This window comes from Cervus elaphus, chromosome 5, assembly GCF_910594005.1.
Source record: "Cervus elaphus chromosome 5, mCerEla1.1, whole genome shotgun sequence".
NCBI lineage: Eukaryota > Metazoa > Chordata > Mammalia > Artiodactyla > Cervidae > Cervus > Cervus elaphus.
The window spans coordinates 125,146,920-125,169,406 of record NC_057819.1 but is presented as its reverse complement, the minus strand read 5'-3'; the positions used below and the strand labels follow the sequence as shown (position 1 = coordinate 125,169,406).

The 22,487-nt window shown below is 54.0% G+C and overlaps 1 protein-coding gene across 3 annotated transcripts; it reads right to left on the bottom strand.

The window, feature by feature from the left end:
• Positions 1 to 5,002: 5,002 nt before the first annotated feature.
• On the bottom strand, positions 5,003 to 15,300 carry LOC122695441 (galectin 3 binding protein). 3 transcript variants are annotated; one of them, XM_043905333.1, is made up of 6 exons: positions 15,145 to 15,300; positions 13,183 to 13,258; positions 11,975 to 12,166; positions 11,156 to 11,287; positions 8,718 to 8,970; positions 5,003 to 6,620 (listed from the first exon to the last, which is right to left on the bottom strand). In XM_043905333.1, exons 2-6 carry the CDS (start codon positions 13,232 to 13,234, stop codon positions 5,588 to 5,590), a joined length of 1,662 nt encoding a protein of 553 aa, XP_043761268.1. In that variant the 5' UTR covers positions 13,235 to 13,258; positions 15,145 to 15,300; the 3' UTR covers positions 5,003 to 5,587. The 3 variants fall into 3 exon arrangements, with proteins under 3 accessions (XP_043761268.1, XP_043761267.1, XP_043761269.1); XM_043905332.1 differs by having other exon boundaries at positions 11,975 to 12,175; positions 15,119 to 15,292; XM_043905334.1 differs by having other exon boundaries at positions 15,119 to 15,291.
• Between the last annotated feature and the right edge of the window lie 7,187 nt (positions 15,301 to 22,487).

Sequence of the window (22,487 nt, the reverse complement as noted above, 5' to 3'; positions counted from 1 at the left end):
CCAGATGAAGCCTCAACATGAGTGAGCCCAGCCAACCCTGTGCAGAGCCAAGATGACCCAACACAGCCGAGCCCAGCGGATCACACACAGATGTATGGTGGTGGGAATGAGTGGCTAAGTTTCGTAGTGGATAGCTCCTTGTGGAAAGTTACCTGAAACACTGCTGCTGCTGCTAAGTCATTTCAGTCATGTCTGACTCTTTGTGACCTCATGGACTGTCGCCTGCCAGGCTCTTCTGCCCACAGGATTCTCCAGGCAAGAATACTGGAGTGGGTTGCCATGCCCTCCTCCAGGAGGTCTTCCTGACCCAGGGATTGAACCCAGGTCTCATGTCTCCTGCATTGGCAGGCAGGTTCTTTACCACTAGCGCCACCTGGGAAGCCCATCCGGAACACTGACCTTCCTTAATTCCTGCTCAGCTCCTCAGCCTGGTTCTCCAGCCTCCCCACTCATTCTGTGAGCTTCCTAATTCCTTCTGGAAATCCCTTTTCTGCTCAAGTTCACCAGCATGTGTGCGAATGTCAGTCACTCAGCCCGACTCTTTGCGATGCCACGGATTGTTGCCCACCAGGCTCCTCTGTCCGTGGAATTCTCCAGGCAAGAATACAGGAGTAGGTTGCCATTTCCATCTCCGGGGGTCTTCCCGACCCAGGGATTGAACCCGGGTCTCCTGCATTGCAGGTGGATGCTTTACCATCTGAGCTATGAGGGAAGCCCTAAGTTCACCAGAGCTGGTTTCTATTTTCAGCAACTCAGAAGGTTGGCTGGTATAGAAATTGGTGGTAGAAATGGATATCAGGTAATGGACCTCCAGGGAATCAGGGGCTAAAAGCAGAGAACGACCCATTTGCACACACATACCCCAGAGCTGCCGCAGTTCAAAAGACTGAGGCTGTGAGGTGCTGCTGGAGATACAGAGCAAATGACTCATGCACGCTGCCAGGGAGACTGGGCTCTGGGAGAGCTAAATGCCCAGCAAGTCCACTCCTAGGTACACGCCCAAGAGAAATGAGCCCACTTGTCCACCAAAGCACGTCACAAGAATACTCGTAGAAGCTTTACCCCCAAAACCAAAACATTGGAAACAGCCCCAAAGCTGTAGAACAGGTTGATGAATTGTGGTGAATTCAGACAATGGAATTCTGCTCTGTTGCCTGGAACAACACACATGAATCTCCGACAAAATATTGAACCAAACAAGGCTGCCACGGAAGGGCACATACTCTGATTCCTTTATATGAAGATCAAGATGAGGAAAGGTTACTCTATGTTGACGGAAGTCAGAACAGTGGCTGTGCTGACGGTGGTGGTACTAACCTGGGGGAGAGGCAGGAGGAAGCCTTCTGGGGATGAGGGAAGGTTTCACTGTCTGGGTCTGAGTGGTGGGTTCATGGTATGTAGATGTAATATCAAAATGAACTGAGCTCATTTTTGTATGTATGCATAGCTATAAATATGTGTAGGTATATGTGTATGTTATACCCCGGGAAAGTCATTTCTCCAAATCCCACTGGCTGCCAGGGATGGGAGTTTGGCATTGCCCCCAGTGGTGAAGCTGCTGATTCAGTCATTGCCTGTGGTTCCCTGGAATGAGGTGTTCAAGCCCTGCAGGGTCAGAGATGATTGCTTTTAATGGGACTAAAGCAAGGATGAAGCAAGTGAGGCACCTTAGGTGAAAAATTTAAGAAACATTCCATCTCGGGGGGGTGGATGACTGGGGAAAGCCTGTTGTCCTTTTCTGTTACCTCCTTCCTGCTTCCTGAAAGGCAGACATGATGGCTGGAACCCCAGCAGCATTATGGACCATGAGGTAACCTTGAGAATGGCAGTCACATACTAAATGGTGTAGAAAGAGAAGGAACCTACCTCTCTACTATGTGAGAGAAAAAGAAAGGATCTCAAATAAGCCACTGCTATTTTCAGTTGTCATTATATGAAGCTGAAGCTAAAAATAGCTAATATAGGTACATCTATCAGGGATCTAGCTTCCTCACTAGCTTGAGCAGCTGAGAGTGATGCTAACTATCTCCTCAATTCATTGACTGAAAACTGGCCTCCTTGGGGGTCAAGAATTCCTTAGTATAATGCAGAGAAAGGAATCCAGGAGCCAGGACCCCTGAAGAATGTACTGTGAGCAACCAATCTCTAGCCTCTAATCTGGAAAGACCCAGACAGCTGTCTTTGCCTCAAGACCTGGTGAAATCACTGGTAAAGGAGGCACCAGCCTTTTAGAAAGTGCCCTTGTGGCTTATCTCTGAAGGTCAGAGAGGGCCCCCCCACCAGAGACACTGCCATTGAGAGGGCTTCCTGACTGCAGTGGGAGGGATGTGGCTAGCTGTTCATGAGATGCTCAGGACCAAAATAGATGAGCAGCTTGCAGAGCTCTTACTTAATTCTTATCACTGAGAAAAAACCCGAGCAGAGCCATCATGAAAGGGGTGTGGTCAAAAAAAAAAGAAAGGGGTGCGGTCCCCTCCAAATTGCTGGGTCACTCAGAGCCCCCTCAGAGGCAAGTGGTCAAACTTCTTAGGCCCTGGACTTCAGCAGTGTGCAGTCCTGACAACCTTCCTCCTGGCCAATAATCAGGTGGCCGAGAGCTCCCGGGAAAAGTTCTGTGGGCTCTAGTACACACTTGGTTAGCAGACTATCTTGGACTAGACCAGGTGAAGATCCCAGTGGGCCCTCCTGTTGTTCCAGACACAGCCTGATCGGAGCAGAGTGTTATAGCCCAACAGCTGGAATGCCCTGGCCACTGAGAGAAGGGCACGCCCTCTGGACGTTTGAGGTGGCACGTGCCACACTTGGAGCTGCTGTGGCCCGTTAGTGGTGGCCCAAAACCTGGAGTCAGAGCACCTGCCATCCAGGGAATCGACATTTAACTCGATTTGGATCGGCCCTCCCCCGCCATCAGTCCGCCTTAGCGCTACCAGCCCTGGACTCACCGACCAGCATGATGGCTGGACGGCTGCTCCCGGAGCATGCAGGTGCCGAGGTCAAGGGATTTGCTGTTGTAAGAGCAGCCCCTGAGCTGGCCTGTGAATCAGAGGGCGGAGGGCGAGGACAAATCCCAAGGCTCAAGATAACAGTGACAGAAGAATCTGGGTCTGAAGACATCAACAGCACATTAGCCAATCCTGGAACCGCCCAACTTCCAGATTCCTCAATACGTTCTTTCACCATTTACTGCCAGACAGATCAGAACAAAACAATCCCAAACAAACTCCCAGCCCTGGGCTCTAGTCTGTGGCAGTGTGAGTCCGTCCCCGACCTGCACCCCTAGTGCGGGAGCCAGTGGTGGCCCAGCAGGACAGATTAGGCCCCAGGGCCAGACGTTCTGTGTCCAGTCCCCCTAACTCTGGACTCTGCTGGTTTAGAGTTTTTACACCCACGAAAGCAATGTTTCCACTAAGAGACACCTCCAGGCTCCACTGGCCAGAAGCTGAGACCAGCATCTGACTTGGGGGGCCACTCATGTGCTCAGGCAAATGGGATGGGTGAGGAAAGAAGACAGCAGGCCTACCCTGGGCTGCTGGACCCTGATCATCAGGGGGACAAGCCTGCCACTCGAAAGCCTACAAGGAGGATGGAAGGAACTCGGGGATTCCACGGGTGTGTCCTCAAATGGCCGATCCCATGGCTCAAGGTGGAACTGCAGGCTTCCTTATAACCCGGATCCACCAGGGCCCGAAGCACTCTGGAGGAAATGTTCTGGTTACCTGACCAGGCCTGTACCTTCACTTCTGGGGTGCTGGCTCTGGGCAGAGGTCCAGGGAGCCGGTAAGAGAGGAGGATGCTGTGGGTTTGTGGCTCATTGCTTCAAGGAGAGTGGGGCTCCCCTGTGTGTGTCTGGTGCACGTTGATAACCAACATTTCCTTTCTTCCTTTACCAGCTACGGTCCCCGATGGTGGTGACAGCCTTGGTCAGCTGTGTGGTCTAAACAAAGCGGTAGATTTTTAAGACGTCAAAGAACCACCATAGGGGAGGCCAAGATGGTGGGCCTGGACCCTGGGAGGGGGCCAGGGCTGGGGGCGCCTTCTGGGAAAGGGTGAAGCTGCGTGGGGTCAGGGGAGACTTTGTGTGTCCCTGCTCTTGTCTTCGCAGGGCTGGAGGGGAAGAGGCGTGTGTGGCGGGGACAGCTGCCATCTCGGCTGCCCAGCTTCTGAATCTCCCTCCCACTGGGTGAGTTTAGGGCCACCTCCCTTCTCAAGGCCAGAACAGTCCAGATGCTTGTTCTCTCAGACTCTGGCCAAGAGTGGAGGGCACGTGGCCTGAGCCCGGCCAACCAGATGCTTCCACCGGGGCCTGGTGCCTGGAGCGTGTGTATCACAAAGAAGCGGGGACAGTTTAGAATTCTTGCCCCGCTTGCGGTGGGGGCAGCCTCCGGCGCCCAGAACCCAGTGGTGGCATTCTAATGCAATGTCCCCATGGGACCCCAGGCCCGCTTCCCTTGCCTTACCCTAGATTCTGTGGGTCTTCCAGTCTCCTTCTAGTACACCCTTCTTCCGCCTGACCCTCTGCATCATGGGTGTCTCTTATTTGTGCTCAAGCACCCCATTGGTGGCCTTCTAGGTTCTTTGCAAATTTCCATTTCTATAAACAATGCTGGGATGAGAATCTCTGCCCCCTTCCTGTGCACAAGTGGGAAGATTGATGGGGATGAGATTCCGATTACCTACTGTTCCTTCTCCCTGGAACACACACACTCCTGCCATTTTCCCCACGCCTGCTGCCCCTCACTCTTCATTTCTCCACTGAGATCCACTAAAGTAGCTCCAGCCTGTGCCTCCCACCTTCCTTCCTCTGGTTTCTATCACCCATTATTCCTGCTGGTCCTCAGCCCAAGTGTTTGCTTACTTGTGATGGCCTGTCTCACCCACGAGACTGCAGCAGCTTCACAGGGAAGAGACCACATCGGCTCATTACTGGATCCCAGGGCCAAGCATATCATCCTTTGTCCCAACACCCTATGGACTTAACAGCCCTTTGCGTGAACAAGAGAACTTGGGAACCACAGGGCAATTTTAATGATCTCAGAAAGGGACAGCAGAGGGTGGAGAAAGTGAAAGGCCAGGTAGGAAACCCAACAGCTCCTGGCTCACATCTCATTGCTTCTCAACAAATTAGCCGGGCAGTTGAAGTGGGAGTTCTCAGCTCCTAGAGTGCACTGGTTGAAGGAAGGAAGCATGTGTTAGTCGCTCAGTCGTGTCCAACTCTTTGCAACAAGTTGTCTCTGACTCTTTGCGAATCCATGGACTGTATGTAGCCTGCCAGGCTCCTCTGTCCTTGGGATTTTCCAGGCAAGAATACTGGAGTGGGTTGCTATTCCCTTCTCCAGGGGATCCTCCCGACCCAGGGGTTGAACCCAGGTCTCCTATATTGCAGGCAGATTCTTTAACCATCTGAGCCATCAGGGAAGTCTGCAGTAGCTGAAGTCTTCCAGTAATTTCTGTAAGCTCAGAGAGATCAGTGGAAGCAGGGGGGGCCACCTGGTGGCCGGTGGTTGGAGGTGGCTGCAGAGAGGAGGTGAAGGAGGGGAGGTGCCTAGCCTCTGTGCACTCCTGCCCGCCCTGACCTCCAGCCTCGAGTCTAGTCTATGCCGGTGGAGTTGGTCAGGTAGAAGGGACGGATGACGACCTGGAACCTGCTGAAGAACCCTGCCGGGCAGGGGAAGAAGGAAGCATTCCTGGAGCTGTTGGTACCCAGGGCGCTGGGGATCAGGGCCTTCCAGCCCTTGAAGTCGATGATGTCTGCCACGAAGCCCCCCTCACAGTGCAGCAGGGCCCGGTTTTCATAGCCGATGGTGGGATTGGAGTATCTGGACTTGGAGAGAGCCAGGAGCGGGGGGTCATCGGAGGAGCATGAGAACCCGTAGTTCCAGCAGTTCTGGAGGGTGGGGAGGTAGACGAAAGACCAGGAGACAGAGCTGGCCTGGAAGAGGAAGCTGGGATGCGGGGGGGTCTGGAAGGACCGGTAGGGGTTGTAACTGGAGCTCATTATGGACTCACTCCAGGTGGGCGAGGTGTAAAGCCGGGGCTGGTAGGCGTCCTCGGTGAGGTTCAGGCCCCAGTACTGAGCCAGCAGCTCGAAGGGCACGGTGTGGAACTCCAGGGCCTGCAGTATCTTCTTCTGGAGGAGCGCCTCCTGACTCCAATACAGGGACAAGTTAAACTGCAGTGAAAACAGGTCCCGGGGCGGCATCATGGGGAACCGCACCTTCTCCACCAAGCCCTCCACTTCCTCATGGGAAGGGCGCCTCTCTCGGCTCCACTCGTCCACGGCCAGCAGCAGGACCAGCTCGCTGGGCACCACCAGTTCGGTCCTGGAGAGCAGGTCTTGGAGCAGGGCCAGGGGGACGCTCGGCCAGGCCTCAGCCTGTGTCAGGGCCCCGAAGTTCCAGGTCAGGAACTGCACGCAGATCTCCTCCAGCACGGGGTCCCGGGTGGCCAGGGAGTAGGCGTGGAGCTCCAGGGGCGTCCGGAAGGAGGGGTCCTGGGGGATGAGGATGGCAAAGAGGTGCCCGCAGTAGCTCTGCAGCTGCGTGGCCTGGTAGGCAGAGGCGAGCTTGTGCAGACACTTCACCGACGACAGGGACACGTCGATCCTCCGGGAGTAGAGGTACCTGGGGGGAGACAAGGGCTGATGCCTGGCCACACCTCTTCTCCCGAAGGATGACAGGTGTGCCCCAGTGCAGGTGTGCGGCCAACTGCTGATACCCGGGGTGCTAGCTATTTCAGGGGGCATCCAGAGCCCCCTGATTTATCTCCTGTGTCAGCCCCCATTCTAAGCTTACGATGGCTGAGAGCCAGGTGCACCGGCAGCTGGGCGGATCCCAGACTCCTTGAGGATGTTGCTTCATCCTCATCGGTGGGGACGGTCCCACCACCTCCTCCATCATCACCGTCGTCTTCATGGGCTGGGCCCTGACACCAGGACCTGCTGGCCATCCGGGGCACTGCCCTTCCCTTTCCCCCGTCACGCCCCTGGGCAGAACTCGAGTGTCCCACTGGGTGCCCATGGGCGCCCCTGTGTTTCAGCACCTGTCTGGTGCCCCCATGACATGGGCATCGTCGTGGGTCACCTCCTGTCTGCCACCCCTGCCAGCCGTGAGCCCTGTGGTGGCACCCAGTCTATGCCACCCGCCACGTAGCTCAGGGCACCACCAGGAGGCACGTTGCTCGTGAAGACACACGTGGAGGGAGCCTGCTGGGAGGGGAAACACCAGGTGATGGCCCCTGCCGTCTCCTGGGAGATGTTGAGTGGGGCCCTGCTTTGGAAAGAACCAAACTCTCTCCACCGTTTCTCTCGAATGACGAGCCTTCCAGGGAGCCTCAGACTGGCTGGCTTCCCCATCACCTGAACACGGAGCCTCGGGGGCCCAGAATGGCGCCGGGGCCCCACGGAGTCCAGTGGCAGCAGCAGAGGTGGGCCGGCCCTCAGCCCACCCGCTCTGCCCTGATGTGCTCACTACATTCTGTGATCCTGCTGCTGACCATGAACTCGAGAGCAAAAGCGGTCATCTGCACCATGTGGGGGTCACCGGGCAGAGGGGAGGGGAGTGTGCGTGGGGGGTGGAGGCAGTGAACAAGGGTCTCCAGAGGCCCCTCTGGGGCCTGGATGGGGCTCATTGCTGCCTCTCTGCCTTAGAGGAGGGAGAGAGACAGAGAGAGAGGGAGGGAGGGAGAGACAGAGAGAGAGAGACACTAAGAGACGGGGCAATAGGAAGACAGAGAGAGAGACAGAAGGAGACAGAAAGAGACAGGCAGACAGAGACAGGAAGGCAGAGAGAGGCAGAAAGAGACAGGCAGACAGAGACAGGAAGGCAGAGAGAGGCAGAGAGAGCGAGCTGGAGCACATGGCTAGACAGTCCAGAGAATCACTGACTCTGACCAAGGGCGGTGACTGACGGGCCGAGAGGCTGGGGCCAGGCACAGCTGCGTCACAGACCTCAGTCCTGCTGGGAAGGGCACAGGACAGCTGCCAAGCTCTCATCCTTGGCTGAAAAGACGCCATTTAATCTTTTTTAAACTGCCACTTGCTGTTTCCTCTTAAATGTCACTTTCAGCTACCTACAACTTTGGGTCATGAGAGGGAACAGCTTTTCATACACTCGGTCTTTCGGTTCTTTCTTCAAACTGATGCTTCCAGAACACCAACCAGTCCCTGGGAAGACCACCCGAGGTGGTGACATAGTGACCCCCGGCAGGATGGTCTGCAGGGGAAGGGGCTGACCCCTCGGGGCCCACTCTCAACTGGGAGATGGGTTTCCGGCGTGGCCGGCCCGCTGGTTAGACCACTGCCTGGATGGTGCTGCCTGGGGATTTTCTCCCCACTTTTTTCCAGCAGCAGACTTGGATTTCTGTTTCTTTAAAAAAATTTTTGTAGGAGCAGATCAGTGAGGTGAGAAGAGGAAGAATGACTTTGATAGTTATTTTTTGGCCACTTATGACACCCGAGAGGTGTGTGTGTGTGTGTGTGTGTGTGTGTGAGGGCTGACCCATCTCTCATAGTCCTCGTGGAAAGCATACATAAGAATGTGTGTGCAAAGGTGAGGACACGTGGCTGTGAAGGTGAGTGTGCGCGCGTGTGTGGGTGTGTGAGCAAGTGTGTACACAAGTGTGTGAGCACAGCTGCGGTTGGTGCCATGTCCCTTGTCCCTGGGGTTTTCCTTTGGAGCGGACGCTGCCCAGTCCCCGGGCCCAGCCCCGAGGACACTCACCTGATGAAGTCCCTGACGACAGGCACACACTCGGGATCCACCTCCATGGTGACCCTGCTGCCCGGCTCCTTCCACAGGCCGTGGGCCTCGGGGTTGGTGGACAGGATCAGCTTGTGGGCACACATGGCCAGCTCGTCCTCCTCTCTCGCCTTCACCCTGATGAACAGGTCACAGCCCTTCTGGCTCTCAAAGATCTGCTCTAGAGCCGCGGGGAGTTCGCCGGACAGGTCGAGGGTGTAGACACCTCTGGTTTCTATGAAGGGGCAGGGGGATGCATGTTAGGAAGGGCCCCGGCACTCGCTTCCTCTGTGACCCGAAAACACTTTCGCTCCCCGGAGTCAGATTCTTCCTTTACTGTGGGTCCCGCCTTATCAACTCAGAAAGGCTCCTGGGGAGATGGGGAAAGAACGGCCCTAGAACACAGGGTGCCATTGCCCCCCGTGGCCCAGAGCCCCATCCTGTCAAACACCCTTACATTGTAGCTCATCTGCTCCCCAACATTCAGATGGCACATCTTGGGGGGGATTTGGTGGGGCTGACTCCCAGAACTTGGGGTCCCATCCCAATCAGTCAGTCAATCAACCACCCAGATGTGACTTTCTAAAACCTGAACCTCCTGCCTCGTCTGGTCTGAAGAGGGTCCCACGGCAACGCGCTTTAGAGCTTTGGGGTCCTTGGCTGCCTCCTACAAGGGACTGAGGCCTAGAGAAGCTACTGGAAGCCCCCAGCCTGGTTTGGGGGTGATGCACCCCCTCTCCCAGCAGAAACAGAAGGCTGCCATTTCAAGGGGCAAGCCTGCAATGTGTAGACACGGGGTGCACAGGCAACTCACTTTACTGTGCGTCGGCAAGTTTCCCAGAAACTCAAGGTTGCGGCGACAGTGTCTTGAGCTATGCTATTTTTTTTTTCCTGACGACATTTGCTCACTTTGTGTCTCTGAGTCATGGTTGGCAATTCTCAGTGATCTTTGATGTTACTATTGCAAAAAGATTATGACTTGCTGAAGGCTCGGAGGGCAGTTAGCAATTTTTAGCACTCAAGTACTGGGTTCTTTTGGCTGTAGCTCATGGCTTGTGGGATCCTAGTTCCCTGACCAGGACTTGAACCCGTGTCCTCTGCACTGGAAGTGTGGAGTCATAATCACTGTACCACCAGGGAAGTCCCGATAAAGTATTGTTTAATTAAGGTATGTACATTATTTTTTTTAAAAATAAAAAATAAACTGTGTATATTATTATCATTATTTTTACTGCTAGCTTTTCTGGTTTATTGGGGCTTCCCTGGTGGCTCAGATGGTGAAGAATTCGCCTGCGGTGTGGGAGACTGGGGTTCCATCCCTGGGTTGGGAAGATCCCCTGCAGGAGGGCACGGCAACCCACTCCAGTGTTCTCGCCTGGAGATTCTGCATCAACAGAGGAGCCTGGCGGGCTACAGTCCATGGGGTCACAGAGTCGGACACGACTGAGAGACTAAGAGAGCACTGGTTTATTGATTTTATGCCATTGGTCTATTATACTTAGGATTGGCCATTCTTTAAATTTGTTCTCGTCAAAAAAAAAAAAAGCGCGCGAGAGAAAATACGCACGTTTATGCTATCTAAAACTCTTCAGCTTCAGTCCTCTCAACGCAACAAGGCCCCGCCCTTGTGCCTCGACCAGGGTTAGTCTTCCTGTACTTCCCCATATCACCGCAAGGGGTCGCTGCTGGGCCAGGAGCCTGTCTCTCCGGGATCCCTTGCTGTGAGGTGGTGGGAACTGTGGGCTTTCCCGCCCCTCCGGGAGAGGGCATCACCTGTGAACCTTTGCTCAGGTGGGCCTGTGATTTCGCGTGAAGCCGAATCAGCAGCCCGCTGAGAATCCTAGAACTCTCAGCTAGGATCAGAAAATCTGTTCCAGTCTCAGCTCTGCTTCTGTTTATTCATTTAATTAAAGTATATGGCTCACAATATTATTTTAACTTCAGGTGAGGAACATAGTGATTCAATATTTTAGTATGTACATTGTTCCTTTAGACATAATGCTGTTGCACGCTTAGTAGACGACAGCAGAGTGTACACACAAGTTCTACAAGCACTGGGAAAAAAATTCACGTGACTCGCTTTACTGAGATCCGTGCCTTGCTGCAATGTCTGGAACCCACACTGTCTCTGAGGTCGGCCTGTATTTGGAAGGTGGCTCAGTGCCTGAGAATCAGGTTAAAACGGAGCATTTCTGAGCGGCTCCAGGGAGGGTGGGGAGGAAGTGGGGACCCCTTGCTGCGTGGTGGTGGGACATGCGGGCTTTCCCGCCCCTCCTGGAGAGCGGGCATCACCTGCCAACCTTTGCGTAGGTAGGCGTGTGATTCGCGTGGAGCCGGGGAGCCGGCCTGACCACCGTCCCTGGGATCCAGGCCTCGGGCCTCTGGGGCTCAGGATGGGGTGCCACCCCCACCCCGCTCACCGTTGGTGCAGATCACGCTGGCGTCCTCGTCGTGTCTGCAGTTGCTCCGCATCCAGCCCAGGGATGAGCAGTTGGCCAGCGAGGGCTCTGTCCCTGTGCACCTCACCTCGTCCAGCATGATGGGGCCGTGTCCTGGAAGCACAGCAAGGACGACAGAGCCTGGAGGGGGAGCCAGGGCTCTCGGCCACGGGAGGAAGGCCCTGCCAACAGCGCTGCTTCCCCGAGAAGCCTAGTAAAGGACAGTCGCGGTTACGCACAGAGATGGAGAAAAGCTCTCTGCAATCCTGCCATCCCAGTAAAGCGGCCCCTGGTTGGTGACGTCCCTTCCAGCGTGGGTCCACGTGGGCACGTGTTTTCACCCAGTACCGTCGTGTGACTACATGAGCATGGGTGCAGATCTATTATTGTAACTTCGTGCCGTGACCTAGCCTTGTTCGACCCGGTCGGTCGGCTTCGTAAAGAGAGCAAATAATTTTACTGTAACTTATTCATCTACCCCTGTGGCTGAATATTTGGATGATTTCTCTTTTTTCAGAATCACAGGCACTGCACACAGACTTTTCTTTTGGCGGGAAACTGTTTCCAGAAGGTAAAGTCCCGGAGTGGAGTTTCTGGGCTGGAGGGAACAGCCGATAGGCAAGTGTGAATGTGTGCCGGACTACCAGCTCTTGGCCAGCACAGGGCTTCTGCCTCTTTGAAACCTTTGCCAGCGCAAAGCTGGTGGGAATGCCATTTACACGCCTTAGGTATGACCCCTTCCTGGGCCTGGTTCCTTGGCAGGGCGTCCTGCTTTAGGGGACCTGGGGACCCACAGGTTACCTGGCCCGAAGGCGGCCCCACCCAGAGCCTCGGTGGCGTTCCGGAAGCCCAGGGCACGGCAGACGACGCTGGCATCTGTTAGGTCCCACATGTTCTCACACACCGTCCCCCACTGGCCGCTGTAGTAGATCTCCACGCGGCCCTCGTTGGCGGAACCCCCGTCGGCTAGCCTCATGTCACCGTCTTTCACGCCTGCAGGTTCTCAAAGGAGAGCAGAGGTCAGCAAGGATGGAGGCTGGGTGCTGGGGCTTCAACCTGGGTGGCTGCCTGGCCACCCCACATTCTTGGGGGCCATGGGCTTTTGTGGGGGCAGTAGAGTTCTCTCCAACAGGGGTGAACTCTGGACCATTAGCTTTGAACACCCCATCCATCCTCAAGGGGATCACCCCCTGGAGGAGTGAAAAATACACATAGATCCCCCCCCATACACACACTGAGGGTAGATATCCCCTTTCTAGTCCTTGGGGTCTGAGTCCCTCATGCCATTGATAGAGAAGGGCCAGGGGGCACTTGGGGCTGCCTGAGAGTGGGGTGGCAGGACCCCAAGGGAAGAACAGGCCCACACCGGCCCCACCTGTGGGTGTCTGGGACTTGGGGTGCAGCCTGGGCACCATGGCAGGGACTGCTGGGAGGGGTGTTTGGGAACGCCTGGGGACAAAGGCCCAGAGCGCCCTGGAAACACAAGAGGAGTATGCCAGACCAGGAGAGAAAGCAGGGTCCCAGCTCCACACTCGTCCTTCTGGGACTCAGCCCGCTGACCTCCCCACCCAGCCCCACCTCAGCCCCTGCTGGAGCCGACAGGGTCAGGCAGGAACTGGGTGCCAGGTCAAAGGGCACTTCTCAGATGGGGTGTAACAGGCCTTCCATGGGGTCACCAGGAAGAGGAAGGGCCTCTGAGTGTGAAGAGCGTGAGGACAGGTGTCCAGGACACTGGAAGCTGACTGTCCAAAGGGCACCGACCCCAGGCCCCTCGGGGCTCGGCGGCTCTGTAGGCCCCTCCCGCCTGGTCCCTCTGTTTCCGGCTGGATGAGAATGGAGCCCCCAGCCTCCTCTGCAAACCTCTGAGCCATGACTGGGGGCAGCCAGGGCTTCACGCAGGAGAGCAGACCCGGGCTGGCCCCTGTGATCCAGGTGCCGGGCAGAACACTGCCTTGACTTTCTGCAAGGGGAAGGGACGGTGCTCTCGGCATTCCTGGGGCTCAGCTCACCTTGAGTCCCCGCGACCAGCAGCCACATGCAGAGGAGCCGTAGGAGGGCCATGGCCTTGCCTGGGGGTCGCTTGTCCTGCAGCGACAGGAGGCAGCGGAGTGAGAGTGGAGCTGGACAGGCCTCGGGCCCTCCTCGCGGATGGTGCTCTGGGTGTCCCAGCGAGGGCCCCTCACCTTGTCTGAAGGTGGCCCTCCGAGGATGAGGGAGACTTGCCCAGATGAGGGGGGCGTCTCTGGGCAGCAAGGACAGTGGGGGAAAAAAAGCTAGGCCCTGGGTGTGACTGTCAGGGGGCATGGGTGGGAAGGGCGGGGAGGGAGGAGGCAGAGGGTGCAGGGCAGAGATTGGGGGGACCTGGGGGGCCCCGCTCAGTGTGGCTGAGAGATGGCAGGGATGGCGCAGGTGGCAGGCCAGCCTGTAAGAGTACCCTGAGGTCTGCAGCTGCCAAAGCACATTGCGTGGACTCTGGACCATGTGAGACCTGGAGGGGAGGGGGATGAGAGCGGGGCAGGGTGGGGAGGCGTCAGGAGGAGGCCACAGAAACCCGGGCAGGGGTGACACCCGACGGTAAGCAGTGACAGAGACGGGGCGGGGAGGTGGGTGCGGGTTGGGGGAGGAGAGGGCTGAGGGCTAAGTCCCAGGCCTCTGCCTGGGCAGCTGGGTGGGGATGGGGGGAGACTGGGGGAGGGGAACGAGATGAGAGGATGCGCTGGGTCCACTCAGTGTGGGCCTGGCATTGCCACCTCTGAGGTCAGCACCCCCAAGAAACCGAGGCTGGAGGAGGTGGGGGACCACAAAGGCCACACAGCCAACCCCGGGGAAGGGGGGGCAGGGGGCACCCAAGTCTCTCCACTTTTGCCGGGACGTCTTGCCTCTGTAATTCTTTTCACGGCTCGTTTTTTCTCCTCACCCACATCCTGCCCCTCGCCTGCCTCCCTCCCTTCGTATCCGCACACCAGCACAGCGAGGCGGGAAGAGGGGCGCGGGGGGCTGCAGAGAGTCCCTGCTGCTCTGGCCCAGGAAGGACCTTGCAACATCCATACCCACCCTCAGGGCCCAGCCAGCAGGGCTGTGGCCGCTGTTGTGGGCACCCCTCAAGTCAGGGCCTGGTAACCAGACCCCCTGGGGGCTCCCAGGCACAAGGGCCTGCTGTCACCGAACAGAGTCCCTCAGGACTGCTCACACCACTGGCTCACGGAATCCTGACCACGACCCTGAGAAAGCCTTGCTGATCCCACCTTACAAATGAAGGGGCTGAAGCCTGGAAGGGGAGCCAGCTCTGCTCAAACAGCTGGGGAGCCGTGGGTGGTGGGGAATCTGCCCAGCGGCCACCTTCTCTTCATTACATGGACCTCAGCTGATGGCCGAGGGGCCAGGATGACCAACCACCCAGCACACCGGGGCCTGTCCCAGTTTTAGCACTGGAAGTCCTATGTCCTGGGACATGCCCTTGGTCCTAGGCACATGGGGACAGCTGGTCACCCTCTGCACTCCCCAGAGAGTGGTGGCCACCAGCTTTGCTCATCCTGAAACAGGAACCCAGGGTCCCAGGCAGATGGCCATTCAGGCTCTTGGCTCATGGTATGCAAATGTCACTGCCCTGCAGCTTTGGCCACCCATTTTTGCCTGACTCATTCCAGAGATGAGGCAGAGTTGCCTGCGCAGGGCCATTCGGCACTCTTGCGCAAACTGGGGAAAGTTGCTCTTCCTTTGGGCAGGCTTAGCCTGAGCTGCAAAGCACAGATAAGAGAGAGCGCCTCGGCTGAACTGTTTCCCCTTTGGGCAGAAGTGAACAACCTGCCCAACTGGACAGAGAGACCCCTTGGGCCTGGGAGTAGCAGTGATGGTCCCTGGATTCAGGAGGAGCATCAGATCCCTAACAGCACAGGCAGGGAGACTGGGCCCCTGCAAGATTACACTGTATAGAGGGACACCCACCTGAGAGCAAGAGCTTGCCAGCTTACCTGCCCGGGGCCCCTGCGGATGGCTGTCCTGAGGCCTCCCACCTGCAGAGGAACCTCCGACCCAGAAGACCCTCCCAGTTCAGAGGGTGTCAGGCTGGTCCTGGGAAGTGCTTCAGAAAGCTCAGTGTAGTTTCGATTTCGAGAAACCACCTGACACCGTTTTCTTCTGGGGTTGGCTGCTGCCTAGGCTTCCTGCTCCCCTCCCCACCCTTGGCGCCAACTGGAGGTGGCTGGGATGGCAGTGGGGAGCTTGGCAGCCGCCCAAGGCTGCAGTCTGGCTGATTTTGCTCTGGTTACAGAGCAAGGTGGCTGATGGCCGCATTTGAATTTCAACACTCTCTTGCAAGCTGAACCGGTGCCAGGGGTGGGTGCTGGGGGAGGGGAGAGGAGGGGCAGCAGAGGTCAGCGGTCAGAAGAGCAGAGGATGGGCGTGGACGGGTTCTGTCTGCATCCAGGGACCATGGGCTCTTTCACCGCACGCCCACACCCGTCTCCTGGGTCTCACGTGCGGCCGGGGATGGGGGTGGCGGGCTGCTCACTCTGCTCTAAGCACTTGACATGCCTGACCTGAACATCTCACCCCTCTGGGGCGGGGGCAGAACCTCTAGAGTGGACATAAATTGTTCTGCCCATCTCACACCCACTCCCTTTCCTTCCCTCTGACAGTGAGCTCGCACCTCGATTTTCCCCTGGGGAAACTCACTGGGTCTGACCTGAGTCTGGCAGGTCGGAGACAATGGTGTCAGGGAGGTGTTGTGATCCCCAGCCGACCTGAGGGGTCAGTTTTAGATTGCTGGAAGGGGACCCTGTAGGGAGCAGGTGGCCTGGAGGTGCCCCCGACTGTGCCCCGAGGAAAGCCCAGCTGAGGATGCAGGTGAGGGCAGAGATGAGAGATGGAGGAACCCAGGTCCTGATGCTATGGTTTGAGCACCTCCGTCCCCCTGGCCTGAAGTCAAGGTCAAGTCCTGGCTTCAAGTTTAAATGAGGCAGTCAGCATCCTCTTTTATTTCTGTTATTTGCATCCCAGGTTCTGGACGAGAGTTATCCCCTAGGAATGTCCCCAGGTCTCTCTAACCTGCTGGCTGTCGCCCTGGTTGGCTCCTGAGAATCATCCAGGAGTTTCACAAACTCCCAGCGTCCAGATCCACAATCTCTGGGGTGGGGAAAGGCGTTGGCCTTACAGCCTTGCAGGTGGTTCTATGTACAGCCAGGGCTGAGAACCATTAGTGGGGAGACAGAGTTTCCCTGGTAGCTCTGAGTCCAAGAGAGTGAGCCCTCAGGCCAACCATTTAATGACTATTTGCCCAAAACAAGAGGTTTGAGGGGGCTACGGGCTCCTGTGATCCCCTCCAAAGAAGCTGTAAAGCTCCGTGGGGGACGTGGGGAGTGGAGCCCCAGAAACAGAAGTGGCAGAAGAGACTGGAGAGTTTTAACATCCCACCCAACTGAAGGAGCCTCAGTGCTGGCTGTCACAGAAACCCCGGCCTTGTCACTTCTAGCCTCCATTGGTTCTTGCCCCAGTAAGGAGCTGGTCAGGGTCAAGAGTGCAGAGGAAGTCCTTTGGGATGAACTGGTGGCAATGTCAAAAAACCCAAGCTCCCGAAGGGCATGGGATCAAAGCAGGGGTGTCTGTTCCCCTCCGGCTCTCAGAGCCTTTCCAGTCTTCCGCCCACTAAGGGAACTGGATCAGGAATTGAGGCCATCTGCTCCAGAGAGGAGTGACTAAGCTGTGATAAGGAGACCGTCCGTGAAAGCCTCGGCTCCGCAGATAATCGGGCCGGTGGGGACCATGTGGACGCGGCTGCCCATAGCCGATGCAGTCAGGAGTGTGCTGGGGGCTGTGAGAGACCAGAGCCCGTGTGAAGCCTGTAAGACTTTCTTTTGTGCCTCCTCTCCCGCCCCACCAAACAGGGGAACGCTGCCTGTGACGCTAACGTAGAGATAGCTGGCACTGCTATAATCTTTGATGGGACCCATTCAATACTCCCAGCCTCTACAGGAAATTGCTGTTGTTCAGTCACTCAGTTATGTCCGACTCTTTGCGACTCCAAGGACTGCAGCACACCAGGCTTCCCTGTCCTTCACTGTCTTCCAGAGTTTGCTCAAACTCATCCATTGTATCGGTGATGCCATCCAACCATCTCATCCTCTGCCACCCCCTTCTCCTCCTGCCTTCAATCTTTCCCAGAATCAGGGTCTTTTCCAATGAGTCGGCTCTTTGCATCAGGTGTTCAAAGTGTTGGGAGCTTCAGCTTCAGCATCAGTACTTCCAATGAATATTCAGGGTTGATTTCCTTTAGGACTGACTGATTCAGTCTCCTTGCCGTTCAAGGGACTCTCAAGAGTCTTCCTAGCACCTCAGTTAGAAAGCATTGATTCTTTGCACTCAGCCTTATGGTCCAACTCCCACATCCATACATAACTACTGGAAAAACAATAGCTTTGACTATGTGGACCTTTGTCGGCAAAATGATGTCTCTGCTGTCTAGGTTTTAAAATGCTGTCATGGCTTTTCTTCCAAGGAACTCTTATTAACTCTTTTTTAAAAATTTTCTTTATTACTTTTGCTGCATTGGGTCTTCGTTGCTTTCTCGTTGCTTTCTCTAACTGCAGGGAGCAGGGGCTCCTCGCTAGTGGTCCTCATGGGCTTCTCAGGGTGCTGGCTTCTCTTGCTGAAGAGCGCAGGCTCTAGGCACACAGGCTCAGTCGCCCCGAGGCATGTGGAATCTTCCCAGACCAGGGATCCAACCCGTGTTCCCTGAATTGGCAGGCAGATTCTTAACCACTGGACCACCAGGGAAGTCCTCTTATTAACTCTTTAATAGATGAGAAAACAGAGGTGCAGAGAGGGGAAACCCACCTAGTTACACAGCCAAGAAGGGGGACTGCTGGCATGTCAACCACTTTTTCAAAAAACTGACTTGAGATCTGATGATTTACATAAAGTGCATCAATTTAATGAGCTTTGGCAAATGTATACAGATGGTAACCATGACAACCGTAACATAGAGAACATTCTTATCATCCCTCAATGTTCTCTTAGGCCCTTTGCTGACAATCTCCTCTACCAGCCCCCAACCCTGGCAACTGGTGATCTGCTTACTCTTACTGTGTGGATCACAATAAACTGTGGAAAATTCTGAAAGAGATGGGAATACCAGACCACCTGACCTGCCTCTTGAGAAACCTGTATACAGGTCAGGAAGCAACAGTTAGAACTGGACATGGGACAGCAGACTGGCTCCAAATAGGAAAAGGAGTACGTCAAGGCTGTATATTGTCACCCTGCTTATTTAACTTATATGCAGAGTACATCATGAGAAACGCTGGGCTGGAGGAAGCACAAGCTGGCATCAAGATTGCCGGGAGAAATATCAATAACCTCAGATATGCAGATGACACCATCCTTATGGCAGAAAGTGAAGAAGAAATAAAGAGCCTCTTGATGAAAGTGAAAGAGGAGAATAAAAAAGTTGGCTTAAAGCTCAACATTCAGAAAACCAAGATCATGGCATCCGGTCCCACCACTTCATGGCAAATAGATGGGGAAGCAGTGGAAACAGTGGCTGACTTTATTTTTCTGGGCTCCAAACTCACTGCAGATGGTGATTGCAGCCGTGAAATTAAAAGACACTTGCTCCTTGGAAGGAAAGTTAGGAACAACCTAGACAGCACATTAAAAAGCAGAGACATTACTTTGTCAACAAAGGTCCATCTAGTCAAGGCTATGGTTTTTCCAGTGGTCATGTATGGATGTGAGAGTTGGACTATAAAGAAAGCTGAGTGCCGAAGAATTGATGCCTTTGAACTGTGGTGGTAGAGAAGACTCTTGAGAGTCTCTTGGACTGCAAGGAGATCCAACCAGGCCATCCTAAAGGAGATCAGTCCTGGCAGTTCATTGGAGGGACTGATGCTGAAGCTGAAACTCCAATACTTTGGCCACCTGATGCGGAGAGCTGACTCCTTTGAAAAGACCCTGATGCTGGGAAAGATTGAGGGCAGGAGGAGAAGGGAATGACAGAGGATGAGATGGTTGGATGGCATCACCAACTCGAAGGACATGGGCTTGGGTGGACTTCAGGAGCTGGTGATGGACAGGGAGGCCTGGTGTGCTGCGGTTCAAGGGGTCACAAAGAGTCGGACACCGCTGAGCGACTGAACTGAACTGAACTGAACAGTTTCAGGCATCCAGTGGAGTCTTGGAAAGTATCTTCTGTAGATACAGGGGTCAGGGGGATACTGTATTACACATAAAACTGTTAAGGACATTTGGAGACAAGTCTTTGTGTGAACATCAGTTTTTATTTCTTTTGTGGAGGGACAGGATTACTGGGTCCTATGGTCGGTGTATGTTTAACTTCTTAAGAAACTGTCAAATTTCCAATGTGGCTGAACCCATTTTTGCGTCCCTACTGGCGATTCCTATTACTGTTTCAGTGGCGTTAAATGCTCACCAATACTTGGTATTGTCAGTTGTCAGGATTTTATATTCTCAGAATATAGATCTTATACATATTTTGTTAGACTTTTATCTGATTCATGTGTTGGGGTGCTATTATAAATGCTGCTGTCTCAAAAAATCTCCAGTTGTTCACTGCACAGAAATAAAACTAATTTCCGTATGTGAACTGTGTATCCTTCAGCTCTGCTAAACTCAGCTATTAGGTAATTTTTGAAGAGTCCTTAGGGTTTTCCTATCTAGTTGAACTTGTCCTTGGCGAAAAAAGATAGTTTTACCCTTTCTTTCCCAATCTAAAGATTCTCCTTTTTCTTGCCTAATTGCACTGTCTGGGACCTCATATAGGATGGTGGGTGAAGGAAAGTGACGAGCATATTGCCAGTTTCCTAGTTTGATCACGGAGCTGTGGTTGTGTAACAGAATGAAGGGAACACAGCAACACTAATTCTAGTTTGGCAACTTCTTTGTGGCTTAAAATGATTTCAAAATAAAAAGTTAAGTGGTAGGGGAAAAAAAGTGGTGAATGCTGACATCCTTGCCTTGTTCCCAGCCTTCAAAGGAAAGTCTTTTACCGTGAAGTATTATGTTAGCTAAAGGTTTTTTTCACAGACACCCTTTACCAGCTTAAAGAAGTTCCTTTTATTTCTAGTTTGCAAAGGTTTTTTTTTTTTCCCCACTTGTATTTATTATTTAAAAAATATTTAAATTATTAAGCAAATTCATTTTTATTATTACAAATGTTCAGAAAATATATTCTTAGTGTTTAACAAATACTTTTGTTTGGGCCACGCACCACGCCAGATCTGAGTTCTGAAACCAGGGATTGAACCCATGTCCCTGTAGTAGAAGCCTGGAGTCAACCACTGGACCACCAAGGAAGTCTCTCTCTGCTTTTAAATCATCAGTGTGTACTGGATTCCATCAGATTTTTTTTCCTCGGTCTTTTGAGATTATCATACGGTTTTACCTTCTTCATCTGTCAAATATGGTGGATTATGTGGATTTCAGAATATTAAGCCAACCCTGTGTTCCTGGAGTAAATCACAGTTTGTCATGAAGTATTGTCCATTTTACATGACATTGTATTCAACTGGCTAAATTTTTGTCAAGGATTTTTGCTTCTATGTTCATGAGGGTTTGTATTTTTCTTCTCTTGTATTTGTCTGGTTTTGGTATCAGGGCAGTGATGCCCTCACAGAATGAATTGAGGGTGTTCCCAGTTCCCAAAATTATGGAAGATTTTGTGTTGGCTCCTTATGACTTCTTCCTTGAATGTCTTAGACACAATTTACCAATAAAGTCATTTGGCCTTCGAATTTTCTTTGTGTGAAGGTATTTTATTTTTGCTTTACCCAAATCTATTAATGGTTTTATTAAGGTATAATTTACCAGTTTGAAGTGCACAAAGAAGACAAGATTAACATTTGGAAAGAAATTAATCTCATTTTCTTTCACCTAGTTCTGAGATGACTTTTCGGAATTTCTTTTTTGCTAATGAATTGGAGAAGGAAATGGCAACCCACTCCAGTATTCTTGCCTGGAGAATCCCATGGACAGAGGAATCTGGTGGGCTATAGTCCATGGGGTCACAAAGAGTCGGACGCGACTGAGCAACTAACACTAATGAGTTGCAAGCATGAGTGCCAGGCAGGCGCAAGTCACTTGGAGCCCAGAGTATCGCAGCTGCTTAAGACACAGTCAAGAGCCGATTTTCTGTGCCTTCCTCCTCCATGTGCAGTTGCTCACCCTGTCCCTCTCCTTGCTCGATGTGCTGTGGCTCCCCACCTCCCATCCTGGGACTGTTCTCGTGAGGATCGCGTCCTCATTGCTGGGCCCCTGGAAACACTCGACCTCCTTACTTGACGCCTGCAGGGTTTTGACGGTTGACTCTCCTCCCTGGCTGTCCTGGTCAGGCTTGCAGCAGGTGGCCCCTGATTGGGATACTCTAAGGAAGCGTTAAAGACGGGGGAGCTATTTACAAGGTGTGAGTGAGCAGGTGCAGCTGGTATCTGGAGCTCTGGCCACTCCCAGGCCAGAAGTGACAAAGGCAGGAAGTAGCTCCTGGAGATGGTGCAGGAGGCAGGCAGCCCTGGGGAGGGAGTCAGGGCCTCCCAGCTTGCCCCACTGCTTCCTGCTGGCCGGGGGTCAGTCCCAGAATGTGCTGATGAGGCGCAGAAACTCACTTGGGTCAGCCTCTGGGGAGGCCAAGGATGGGGAAGGGATGAAGGAGGACGGGCACCCTGACCCACACCTGCCTCCTTCCAGGTTCCTGAGGCTTCCTTTCAGGGCCCCCGTGTCCTCCAGAATGATCCAGTTGGTTCCTGCAGGCTCATCAGACACCTAATGACATCTGGACCAGTCGAGACCTCTTGCTGGAGCCCACCTCAGTACCAATCTTCTAGTAGCCTCCAAGAAAATGGATAAGTAGATGCTAATCTGTGTATGAACTCATTTACTGTTCATGACAGCTCTGTGAAGTAGCTCCATTATCGCTGTCCTTTCACGGGCGAGGAAATAGCAGCAGAGAGGTTAGCTGATCCAACCACGGTCACACAGTTGCAAAGTGTCAGAGCTAGACTGGAACCTGGAGTGGAACCAGAACCTATATTCTTTATCAGTCTGACCAAAACAGCGTCTTCAGGCTTAGGGACAAGCTGGACTGGCTGATCTGGTTTCCATAAAGGCTTCTAGTCCACAAAGGTCCACGGTCCCAATCCCACGAGCTCCCATGGCACCCCGGCCATCCTGCATCAAGAATGCTTCTGGCTCCTTCCTTGCCAGGATCCCTCTTCATCCCCACAGGAAGCGCACCCTTCTCTGAGCCCCTGTGTGAACTGGCTCTCATATCCCCTGGGGCAGTGCCAAAAGCCATCACAGACCAGGA